The sequence below is a fragment of the Antechinus flavipes genome, chromosome 2, assembly GCF_016432865.1.
Source record: "Antechinus flavipes isolate AdamAnt ecotype Samford, QLD, Australia chromosome 2, AdamAnt_v2, whole genome shotgun sequence".
In the NCBI taxonomy this organism is placed as follows: Eukaryota; Metazoa; Chordata; class Mammalia; order Dasyuromorphia; family Dasyuridae; genus Antechinus; species Antechinus flavipes.
Window position 1 is genome coordinate 60,577,827 of NC_067399.1, and position 12,711 is coordinate 60,590,537.

Sequence of the window (12,711 nt, forward strand, 5' to 3'; positions counted from 1 at the left end):
GAAGGAAGGGTAAAAAAGCTGGAACTCAAAATTTTAAAAACAAATATTAAAAATTGTTTTATGTGTAACTGGGGAAAATAAAAACATTTAACAATAAATGCTTTAAAAAAGCTGTTGTGCCTAAAAAAAGGAAAAAAAAACTAGTGTAATCCTCAAAAAAACCTTTACTTTGTCATTCTTAGAGCACAGTAATATTCCCTCACAATTATATATTGTAACTTATGTGGCCATTTCCCAGTTGATGGGCATCCCTTTAGTTCTTTGCCACCACAAAGAGAATTGCTGTAAATATTTTAGAGCATGTATGTTTCAACTATAAAGGACCTATGAAGGAAGATTCTGTCTTACCTCCAGATAAAAAACTAATATGTATTGTATGGTTTCACACACATGTCTGTGTCAAATGTTGGCCTCAAGTGTGTGGTTGAGAAGGGGGAAGGACTCAAATGTAACCAAAAAGATTCAAATGTTTCTTAAAAGGAACATGTGGGTTTTTTTTTTTTCCTTTTCCCTGGTCACTTCATATGCTGGGTTAAAGGGTATATACAATTTTATAACTCTTTGGGCATAATTCCAAATTGCTCTTCAGAATGGTTAGATCAGTTCACAGATCTACCAACAGTTAATTAGTTCCCAATTTTTCCACATCCCCTCTAACATTTGTTATTTTTTCTTATCATTTTAGCCAATCTGATAGGTGTGAGATGATACCTCAAGAGTTGTTTTAATTTGCATTTCTCTAATCAGTAATGATTTAGAGCATTTTTCCATATAAAAGTATATTGCTTTGATTTCTTCTTCCCCAAACTGCCTTTTCATATCCTTTGACCACTTATCAATTGAGAAATGATTCTTCGTTATGGAATATTATTGTTCTGTAAGGAATGACCAGCAGGATGAATACAGAGAGGACTGGCGAGACTTACATGAACTGATGCTAAGTGAAATGAGCAGAACCAGGAGATCATTATATACCTCAACAACGATACTGTGTGAGGATGTATTCTGATGGAAGTGGATCTCTTCGATAATGAGAGCTAATTCAGTTTCAATTGATCAAAGATGGGCAGAAGCAGCTACACCCAAAGAAAGAACACTGGGAGATAAATAAAAACTGTTTGTATTTTTGTTTTTCTTCCCGGATTATTTATACCTTCTGAATTCAATTCTCCCTGTGTAACAAGAAAACTGTTCGGTTCTGCACACATATATTGTATCTAGGATATACTGTAACCTATTCAACATGTAAAAGATTGCTTGCCATCTGGGGGAGGGGGTGGAGGGAGGGAGGGGAAAAATCGGAACAGAAGTGAATGCAAGGGATAATGCTGTAAAAAATTACCCTGGCATGAGTTCTATCAATAAAAAGTTATTAAAAAAAAGAGAGAGAGAAATGATTCTTAATCTTATAAATTTGACTCAGTTCTCTATAGATTTGAAATATGAGACCTTTATTCAAGAAACTAACTATAAAAAATTTCCTCCAATTTTCAGCTTTCCTTTAGAGCACATTTTAAAAAGGTGTTGTTTGTGATGGTCTAACAAAGGAAGTCATGACATCAGTGAAATCCACCCTGACTTTGTCAGGCCAATCTCAGTTTCATTTATGACAGAGTTACTGGACTGGTAGAAATTGGATTTACAGCAAGAATTCAAGGTTGGGTTAGCATTAGGAAAACTATTATAAAGATGTTAGAAAAAGCAATAAAAATCATGTTAGATCAATAGATGTAGTAGAAAGGGCATTTGACAGTACTTTTATTCATGTCAAAGATATTAGCAAGCATTTATTCATGTTGAAGATACTAGCAAGCTTAGAAATAAATGGATTTTGTCATAATAAATTAAAAATATATCTATTAAAGCCCAAAGAATTATCATCATTTGCAGTAAAGTCTCTGGTTGGAAGGTGTGTGTGTGTGTGTGTGTGTGTGTGTGTGTGTGTGTGTGTGTTAATAATATGGAAAATAAATGAGAATTACAAAAGGAACACATAGCTCATCAATTAATTGTGTTATCTGATGTCTTCACCACATCCCCTGTGTTTCTTATAGTTCTCTCCTTCCATCCCCTCACAACTTTTCCTGTGTTAATTTGTCTGTCCTTGCTTCATGCCCCTCCTCTTACTTGGGCCCCTTTAAGAGTCTTCTAACATCCCCTTTCTCTCCCCATGTAGTCCAATCCCCTTGAGCTGCTGAGATTGCTTTGCTCATAGAGCCCCAGGGCTTTCAAGATCACACATAAGCTCTTTGGTTTAAGCTGTGAAGCTCTTCTTGTGCTGGACCCTCCATAAACTTCCAGGCTCCTTCCGTCCATCTTGACCCATTTAAGCACTCCTCTTCCTCCTCCTCTCCTCCTTCTCCTTCTCTTCTTCCTCCTCCTCCTCCTCCTCTTCTGATCTGTGCCTGGGTGTGAGTTTCCCTGCCCCCATCTTGGCCTTGAGAGCTCTGGCTCCTTTTTCTCCTTCCCAGCCCCTCCCACTTCCTCCTTTATCCTGTCTCCTTGCATCCTCATGGCATGGTGTCAGGCCACAAATAATAGCCACAGCTAGAATCTCTGAACATTTTGAAAGTTTGAGAACATCCGTTCTCAAAGCTACCTTGGGATCCAAGTACATTATCATCCCTCACTTTATGAATGAGGAGTTCAGTGACTCCTCCAGGGTCACACAGACCAGATTTTAAGCCAGATCTTCCTGAGTTCACATCTAGACCAACTTGCCTGACTGAATGTAGCAGTAAGAGCTGTGGACTGGTTCCCATATGAGCTGTTTGCGGCCTGTGTGACCTGAGACAAGGTCCTGTTAGATCCTTGAACAGGAGGCTGTGGTTGAGATGGTCCTTAATTACCTTCTAGCCCTCAATCCTAGAAACTAATAGCATGGGTTCCAGTTGAGTCCAAAAATCTCTGCTGGTTATTGTCTTTTCTGCTAATAACAAGGTGTTGCATTCTTTGTGTTTTAGGAGCCATCCTCAGTCTGTGAGCATGACGAATGAGGCCCTAATGAAGAGATGAATTGGTGAAACCAGGATGAAGCTGCTGCCAGGAGTTGGGGTCTTTGGGACTGGCAGCTCAGCTCGGGTTCTGGTCCCATTGTTAAGAGCTGAAGGCTTCACCATTGAGGCACTGTGGGGCCGGACAGAAGAGGAGGCAAAGCAACTCGCTGAAGAGATGAGCATTTCCTTCTACACCAGTCGGACAGATGATGTCTTGCTACACCAGGACGTAGATCTGGTTTGCATCAACATCCCTCCTCCACTTACTCGGCAAATAGCTGTGAAAGCTCTAGGTACAGTCAGGCCACAAAAAAGGGGTAGATTGGTTTTAATTATTTCTTTTTTAGTGCCTAGAACATTGCCAGACATCTTAATGGGTATGTGTATAGACTGTCCACCGGTATGCCCTTTTTTCCTTCTCAATCCAGAATTTTCAATGGTGGTAATAACTGGTGCTTCTAGAGCTCTTCAGGGTTTACAAACCGTGCTCCTAAAAGTAGCTTCAGGCAATTTGAGTACTACTAGTGTTATTTATCCCTGTTTTATAGATGAGAAAGCTGAGGCTCAAAGAAATTCAATGACACATAATGAGAAAATATCAGCTGGATTTTAAAGCTGAGTCTCCTCACTCCAATTCAGCATTTCTTTCCTCTACCTTTTGGTAAATGTGGAAACATAAGTGAGTCAGTGATCCAGAACATATTACCTGGAGGTATATCAGGATGGCATAAGAGAACTTAAGTTGCACTTCTGCCTTTTAGTAGGATGCATTGCTTGAGGTAAGTACTTTTATTCTGCCACTAAGTCCTTGGATAGAAAATGCTCATGAGAAAGCATTCCCTGTCCTGTAGGTTAGAGAATCCACATTCTCAGTGACTTCAAAGTTGTTCAGAGTAAGAGCTTAATGGCAGATAGAATCACAGAACTGGAAGTGACCTTAGAGTTAATTTAGTCCTAAGATCCCATATTCCTAGAACTGGCAATGCTGGGTGTAGGTCCAAGATCTAAAAGTCATCTCAGAGGCTAGTCCTAGCATTTACTTTTCAGAATTAAATTCTGTTTTATTTTCCAGTCTAAATGTCTTCCTTCTTACCTCTTTTTCCTTTTCTACCCTCTTCCTTCATTGAGAAACAGGAAAAACAAAGACCATTACAAATACAAGCAAAGCAAATGAAACATTTGCTGTGTCCCCCCCAAAAAAAAAGCCAGAAAGAATTCCTGTCTTCTGATTCCGAAACTCCTGTTGTTTCCATGTAGAGAAGAGGCAAGGTCATGTCATAAGTCACAAAAAAGACTTTTTATTGACAGTGCGGTTTATAATGCAAAAGCAGACTGATCAAGGGTCCTTTTAACTTAGTGTCTTAAGTACTTACTAGGTGCCATTCATTGTGCTAAGGACTACTGAAATTTTTGTTGTAATTGTTTAATCATGTCTGACTCTCCATGATCCAATGTTGATGTTTTCTTTGCATAGAGTGATTTCCATTTCCTTCTCTATCTCATTTTGCGGATGAGAAAATAGAGACAAACAGGATTAAGTGGTTGCCCAAGGTCACACAGCTAGGGAGTATTTGAGATCAGATTTGAACTCAGGAGGATGAAACTTCCTGATTCCAGCTCTATCCTGTGTTCTGTATCCAAACTCTATTGATACCCTATCTACCTAGCTGCCAAAGGACTGTGATCAAGGAAAAATAAAAACTTGGTCTTGGTCTTCAAGCCCATATTCTAATAGGGAAGACAAAATGCAAATAACTTTATAATGTGTATCATCTATATAGTCTTATCTCAACTTTCAGATTCTGTGTAACTGTTCCTTTAGCCATTTTATTATCCTGCCTTTGATTTCCACTTTGCTGAATTTGGTGGCTTAATGGCTGGTGGTCATTATCATAGCTGGTACCTCTGTATTTCCATTTCTGTAAATTGAAGCTCCATGGAAATTGTTATTGAAGGTCACTAGTGCCAAAATAACAGATGTTATTGTATGTTAACAGATGTTAGTGTAAGCAAATTTCACGTTTTATTTCCTTAGGACACAAAATTTCCCTGTAGACTCTGGGAGAATCATTTGCAAGTTCATTGATGTCTTACCTTTAGATTATAAAACATATCAGAGGCACAGTTGGGATTATTTGTGTTCAGTAACATTCTCTCCTACATTGAGCTGGGTCTGCAAGGCTTTTTAAAATTGCTTCATAAAGTTCCTATAATAAGAAATAAAGTTAAATCAGTACATATTGTATATCTACATGAGTTAGGCCCATGAGACAGGTGCTGGGGGATATATGATTAAGTAAAAAAACAACCCCCTAGCTCAAGGAGCCTGCCATCTGGCTGGAGGGAACCAAAGAATAAAATGCAAGAAAGCTTAAGTAATAAAATAGTAGAATTGTCAGTGCATTAGTCATTTTTCCTGAATTGTTTATTTTTCTTTTTTCAAATTTTTGCTACAAAGAATGACTTGCTGGGAGAAGAGGCAAAATATCTGGAAATAAAAGTGATATCAAAACAAAAGACCAATAAAAGTAAGATTTTAAAAGGTAGAAAGAGAGATATCCTAAAGTAGTATGTTATTGTCATATTTTATACACAGTGACTACTTAGAGTCAGTTCTTTTTACAAATTTCTGGGACTCCAAGAATTAAATTTTCAGAACATTCTGAAGGTGACACTCCTGCTCTAGAAGTTAGTATTGCTTTTACTCTAGGCAATATTTCTAGTCATCCAGGAATCAGAGAAGAGTAGAATCTCAAGGCAAGGTGGTCTGTTCAGCTCTAGGAATATGACGATGAAAAACTACCAAGACCTCAGAGATTTCATCTGGGAAGCCAAGGATGATGTGGTGCAGTGAGAGAAGAATCAAGACAAAGCATTCTAGGAAAATGCTTTGTGACAAGACATTTCCCTGAGGAGATGGGGATAATTTCATTGTGGAAATTGATAGCAGAATTTTGAGCAGTGTGGGCAAGTCAGGTTACATAGCTGACCCACAATTTCTTAAACTGTAAAATGGTTAGCAGGAACAGCTCCTAAAATAGAAAGGAGCAGTGGGGGTTAAATCAGGTTGAAGAAACCTGGCCAAGACAGAGTCAGCTTAGTAGAATCATCTCCAGGGCCTTCGAGATGGACATGGAAAAAGGACTACAAACAGGAGAAAAATGGAAAAGATTTTCAAGCATCTACAGAAACTTTTTTTCCCATCAAAGCCAATACAACCATCATGCTTGAACCCTGATATCACTGTCCCAAAGGTATTTACAGAGATGTCAGAAATGACCTAGAAGAGAGTAACAGCTGGGGAAAATAGCTCAAGGGCACAATGATGGCAGCAATCATAGCTGGGATTGCTGTAGCCCTTTCAGGTTTGCACAGGACTTTATGAATAATGTCTCACGTGATCTTCACCACAGCCCTGTGAGGTAAATATTATTATTTTACAGCTGAGGAAATGGGCCCACACAGGATACACAGCTAGTACACATCTGAGACAAAATTTGAACTCAGGTTTTTCTGATTACATTTCTATATAAAAGAAATACATTTGTAAATGTGCCAAAAGGCTGATCTCCATGGTATTTTGGAAGGAGTGGAAAATGTGAAAGGAATGCGAAAAATCTCAAATCTTGTTAATACCTCAAAATGTGAGTGAGAAGCTAATAAATGTTGATCTTTATATCCTTTCTCCCCTCTAAACAAAATCTTTGAGTGTCATCTTTGTGAGATTTGAGGGCATCCTCAAGGAAGGTATCATTAATGAACCACATCTTTGCTATCTCACAGTTGACTAAAAGCTGGAGAGACTGTGATCGTCTGCACTTAGAGTTTGCTGGTAACTAAGAGTGGTCACCTCAGTAGAACAAAATGCCATCTTACAGACTCTTATAACAAAGTGCCTTCCATCCATAAATCAAGATTCTTTAGAATTCCTTGGAAAACGTAACCACAAAAATAACCCTTTACTAACAAGCATAAGACAAAACAGGCAGCAAGCATCTGTTAAGTGTTGACTTAAATTGAGGAGATAGAAAGACAAAGCTTCTCAAGGAGCTTACCTTCTGATGGAGGAGATGACATGTAAATAGCTAGGTACATGAAAGGTAAATATAAAGTAGATGAAAGGCAGTTTGGGGGCCTGTAGAAGAAATGAGTTGAGTGGGATTTTGAAGGAAGTTGGGGAAACTGGCTGGGAGTGGAGGTGAGGGACATTGTTTTCCAAGTGCAGAGAAGATAGTCTGTTTGAGAAATTAATTGCACACAGGCTGAGGTAGCTGGAATTGAGAGTATGTGAAAGAGTCAATTATAAGAAGACTGGAAAGGGGAAAAAATATCCAGGTTAAAAGCTTTAAATGCCAAATAGAGGTAACAGAGACCCTTTGAACCAAGGTGGAGATGGTTTGTGGTGTACCAGAAGATCTTTCCCACTGTGATGGAGGAAATAGTGCACAGAATTCAGATTGAGGGATTTATCCTTACTATCCATAGGGAATTGTTATATTTCTGTTTGTGGAGGACATTGTGTTGGTTGCCTTAAGTTTCACGACTTTTGTAGACTCTTAGAATAGATCTGTAATCATTGAAAAGAAATTTGACCTAGCCATATACAAAGGAAAGACCGAGTGGATAAAGAATGTTTATTACACAGATTTTATCATGCATGTTGAATGGACACCTTATAGAATTTACCCAAGAATATGTATACCTGGGACAAACAATAAGACATGTATCTAGACATAGATATAGAAAAGAGAAAAGAAGTGAGCTGTATTTCTTTTGGGAAATAGCACTTTTTTTGAACCTCAGCTTTCCATAATAGCAAAGGCCCATCTTTTTCACGACAAACATTTTACCAGTGTTGCTATATGGCAACTAAAAAACCTACTGCTTCCCAGAAAGTAAAGATATGTATCATGCAGAAGGAGCTGGAAAGGCTCAAAGTGACTAGGAATAGGCTGCAATATAAAACCAAGAAAGAAATTGGAATAAAGAATGTCATGAAGGAATAGTAAAAGGGATTATGAGTCACAGATAGAGGACCAGACTGTTTCACTAGTGAGGATCATACTTTGGGTCTTACTTTTTTCTGTAAAATGAGTGAGATTCTTTTATTTATTTATTTATTGATAATGCACATTGCTTTGTGAATCATGTTGGGAGAGAAAAATCAGAACAAAAAGGAAAAAAACCAGAAAAAAAAAAAGTGAACATAGAATGTGTTGATTGATATTCAGTCTCCTTAGTTCTTTTTCTGGATACAGATGGCATTTTCTACCCAAAGTCTATTGGGATTGCCTTGGATCACAGAACCACTACGAAGAACCAAGTCTTTCATAGCTGATCATCTCACCTTCTTGATGTTACTGTGTACAATATGTTCCTGATTCTGCTTGTTTTGCTCAGCATCAGCTTGTGTAAATTTTTCCAGGCCTTTCTAAAATCAGCTTGTTCATCATTTTTTATAGAAAAAATAATATTCTATTACCTTCATATACTACAACTTGATCAGCCATTCCCCAATTGATCGGCATCCACAATGAGTGAGATTTTTTTTCCTGAGGCATTTGGGGTTAAGTGACTTTGCCCAAGGTCACACAGCCAGGATGTGTTAAGTATCTGAGACCAGATTTGAATTCAGGTCCTCCTGACTTCAGGGCTGCTGCTCTATCCACTACACTAACTAACTGCACCATGAGTGAGATTCTCAGCAATTCTAAAGACCCTTTCAGTCTAAAATATATTATCAAATCCTATGAAAATTTCCATCCGTGCCTGTATTGCAAAACAACAGCAGATTTCTTTGGAATTCTGTGGAGGCTATTACATGAGAGACCACAAGATATAGTGACTCTTCTCTGATAGTCTATCCCAATTGCTTCAGCTTTTAAATTATGTCTTATGTCTCTGTGCCTATTTTTTACTTTCTGTTTACTTCTCTATCTTTTCTGTTTTTTACACTTTCTTTAATTAGCTATATTGAACCTGAGGTTTATATTATCTTTTTATAGAGTGAAATTTTATGTGCTCTGGGCATAATTTTTTTGTAATAGCTTTTATTTCTCAAAATACATGCAAAGATAGTTTTCAGCATTCATCCTTACAAAACCTTGTGTTCCAAATTTTTCTCCTTCCTTTCTCTCTTCTCCCTTCCCTAGACAGAAGTAATCTAATATAGGTTAAACATGTGTAATTCTAAACATATTTCCACATTTATCATACTGCATAAGAAAAATCAGATCAAAAAGGGGAAAAATGAGAAAGAAAAAATAAGCAAGCAAACAACAACAGAAGGTGAAAATACTAGATTATGATCCACATTCAGCCCCCATAGTCCCCTTTTTGGATGCAGATGGCTTTCTCTATCACAAGTCTATTGGAATTGGCCTGAATTGCCTCATTGTTGAAAAGAGCCAAGTCCATCACAGTTGATCATTATATAATCTTCTTGTTTCTATGTACAGAACTGTTATATTGATTCTTATAGAACAGTAATATTTCATAACATTCATATACCATAGTTTATTCAGCCATTCCCCAACTGATGGATATCAACTCAGTTTCCAGTCTCTTGCCACTACAAAAAAAGGCTGCTACAAACATTTTTGTACATGTCCTTTTCCCTTTTTTATGATCTCTGTGGGATACAAACTCAGTAGAGACACTGCTGGATCAAAGGGTATTCTTTGCATAATTCTTTTTAAAAAATCAAAGATGGAAAACTTGCCTTTTATTTAATTGACCTATAGGTGATTCCCCCTCCCTGCCCCCCACACACACTATGGCAGGGTTTTTGATAAAAAAAAAAGTCCTTTGCTTTTTGGTTTATACTTTTTCCATATAAATTACTAATTTATCTCCAAACCCTGACAGTTTCAGCATCTTGTGGATCATTTTTCTTTTTCTTTTTTTAAGATAATGAAGGATTTTTTTATTGAAACTTTCTATTTTCAAAACATATGCAAGGATAATTTTTCAACATCGACCCTTGCAAAACCTTGTGTTCCAATTTCCCTCTCCTTCCCACCCCTTCCCCTAGATGGTAAGTAATGCAGTATATGTTAAACAAGATAAAAATATATCTAAATCGAATATAATTTTCTTCATGCCATGTTAGGAATATCAGCTGACCAGTAAAGGGAAGAATTTGAGGTCTACAAGGCCCTAAATAAACGAAACTAAGTAAATGAATAAATGATTTCACGAATGAAGAAAGATCCTTCATAATCTGTAACTTTTCACACATGTTCTCTAAATGCCTCCTCTTTTCAGAGATGAAATTCACTCTGGTGTTTTTTATTTTTTCCACTTTGTTTAAGAGGGAGCTTTAGTAGATTGTCAAATCATCGTGGTGGTCAGTGTATTCTTTCCCTAAAGTCTTTTTAACTCAGCCACTAAAAAATGAGGTTTCCATATTCGCTAGAATATTTTTAAGCTTCTAACAGGAAACAACAAGTAGCAACATTGTTTTCTTAGGCTGATATCATAGCAGAAAGAGAACTGATTCACATACACCAGAACCTAAGATAATTTGGCCATAGAAATAATAAGTGTTAAGACTAAGGAAAAGAAAGAGGCTGAATTTTTAGGCTTTTGTAAGATCAAGTATCTTTATAAATCTAGACTTTTGGATTAAGTCATGTGAACTCAACAGAAGGATGTAACAGAGTCCTATAGTTCCAGGAACTAAAGGAAATTAAACTATAGGCAAGTACATTAATTACCAGTAGAAATTTTGTTTTTAAGGAGGATATCCTCATGACATCTTAAAATCAACATGTCTAATAATGAAATGAAATGAAAATGAAAATCATTTTCTCCCCTAAAACTCCAAACTCTGCTGCTGAACTTTCCTAATTCTATCAAAGTAATCACCATTATTCCAGTGTTTCGGGTTTGTAATCTTGACATTGTTCTTAGTTTCTCATTATTTAAGTACTCAGCACATTGCTGTTCTTTTGTTTAGCTGTGTCTGATCCTTTGGGACCCCATGATCTATGACACTCTTCTTTGTTTCACTGTTTCCCAAAATCTGCCCAAGGTTTAGCTCATTGCTTCCTTTTCACTGTCTATGTGAGTCATCCTCCTTCCCCTTCTTTTGCTTTCTGAATCTTCCCCCCCCCCAAAAAAAGGGTCTTTTCCAGTGAGTTCTTTTGTCTTCTCATTATGTGGCCAATGTATTTCGACTTCAGTATTTGCTCCTCCAGTGAAATACTCTGAATTAATATCTTTAAATATTGACTAATTCAATCTTCTTGCTGTCCAAGGAACTCTCAAAAGTCTTCTCCAAAACCACAGTTTGGAAGTATTGATTCTGCAGTACTCAGCTTTCCTTATAATCCAACTTTCATAACCAGATCTTACTACTGGACAAACCATAGCTTTAATTCTAAGAGATCTTTGTCAGAAAAAAGTGATATTTCCGTTTTTTAGTATGCTGTCCAAATTGTCCATAACTTTCCTTCTAAGGAACAAGTATCTTTTAATTTTGTGGCTACAAAAGGCATCTACAATGCTCTTTGAGCCCAAGAATATAAAATCTGACACTGTTTCCATTTCTTCTCCCTCTCTTTTCCAGGAAGTGATAGGACCAATTGCCATGATCTTTGTTTTTTTTTTTTTTCCTTATTAAAAAAAAATACTTTTTTTATTTTCAAAATATATACATGAATAATTTTTGTCATTCACCCCTACAAAACTCTATATTCTAGTTTTCCCTCCCTTTCCTCCCTCCCTCAGTCAGCAAGTGATCCAGTCTAAGTTAAACATGTGCAGTTCCGCCATACGTATTTCCACAAATTTCATGCTGTACAAGAAAAATCAGATCCACAAAGGAAAAAGTGAAAAAGAAAGCAAAATGCAAACAAATAACAACAGAAAGAATGAAAATATTATCTTGTGGTTCACACTCAGTTCCCACTGGCCTCTCTGGGAGCAGATGGCTCTCTTAAGAACAAAATCATTAGAACTGGCATCAATCATCTCATTGTTGACAAGAGCCACTTCCATCAGAATTTATTGTTGTATAATCTTGCTGTTGATGTATCGCCTGGTTCTGCTCATTTCACTTAGCATTTGTTTATGTAAGTCTCTCTAGACCTCTCTAAAATCATCCTGCTGATTGTTTTTTATAGAACAATAATATTCAATAACATTCATATACCATAATTTATTCAGCCATTCTCCAATTGATGAGCATCCATTCACCAGTTTCTTGCTACTAAAAAAGGGGCTGCCACAAACATTTTTACACAATGTGGGTCCCTTTCCCTTCTTTATAATCTCTTTAGGATACAAGCCTAGTAGAAATACTGCCGGGTCAAAGGATATGCAGTTTGATAACCCTTTGGACGTAGTTTCAAATTGCTCTCCAGAGCAATTGGATCAGTTCACAGCTCCACCAACAATGTATCAATATCCCATTTTTCCCACATCCCCTTCAACATTCATCATTGTCTTTTTTTTTTTTCCTGTCATTTTATCTAATCTGAGAGGTATATTGTAGTATCTCAGAGTTGCCTTAATTTGCATTTCTCTGATCAGTAATGATTTAGAACATGTTTTCATATGGCTAGAAATGGTTTTAATTTCTTCATCTGAAAATTGCCTATTCATATTCTTTGACCATTTAATGGTCTTAGATTTTTAAGCTTCACGCCAGCTTTTACACACTTCTCTTTTACTCTCATCAAAAGGCCTCTTAATTCTTCTTTACTTTCTG

At 37.0% G+C, this 12,711-nt stretch overlaps 1 protein-coding gene across 2 annotated transcripts in view; it reads left to right on the forward strand.

Annotated features, from left to right (window-relative positions):
• GFOD2 (glucose-fructose oxidoreductase domain containing 2) overlaps window positions 1-12,711 on the forward strand; it is a 65,065-nt gene that overhangs the window by 37,725 nt on the left and 14,629 nt on the right. Inside the window, exon 2 of one of the 2 annotated variants that reach the window (XM_051974983.1) lies at window positions 2,964-3,289. In XM_051974983.1, the coding sequence (XP_051830943.1) occupies window positions 3,031-3,289 (259 nt within the window). In that variant the 5' untranslated portion in view covers window positions 2,964-3,030. Of the gene's footprint in view, window positions 1-2,963; window positions 3,290-12,711 lie in introns of those variants that run through there. The other variant, XM_051974984.1, reaches the window with a different exon arrangement.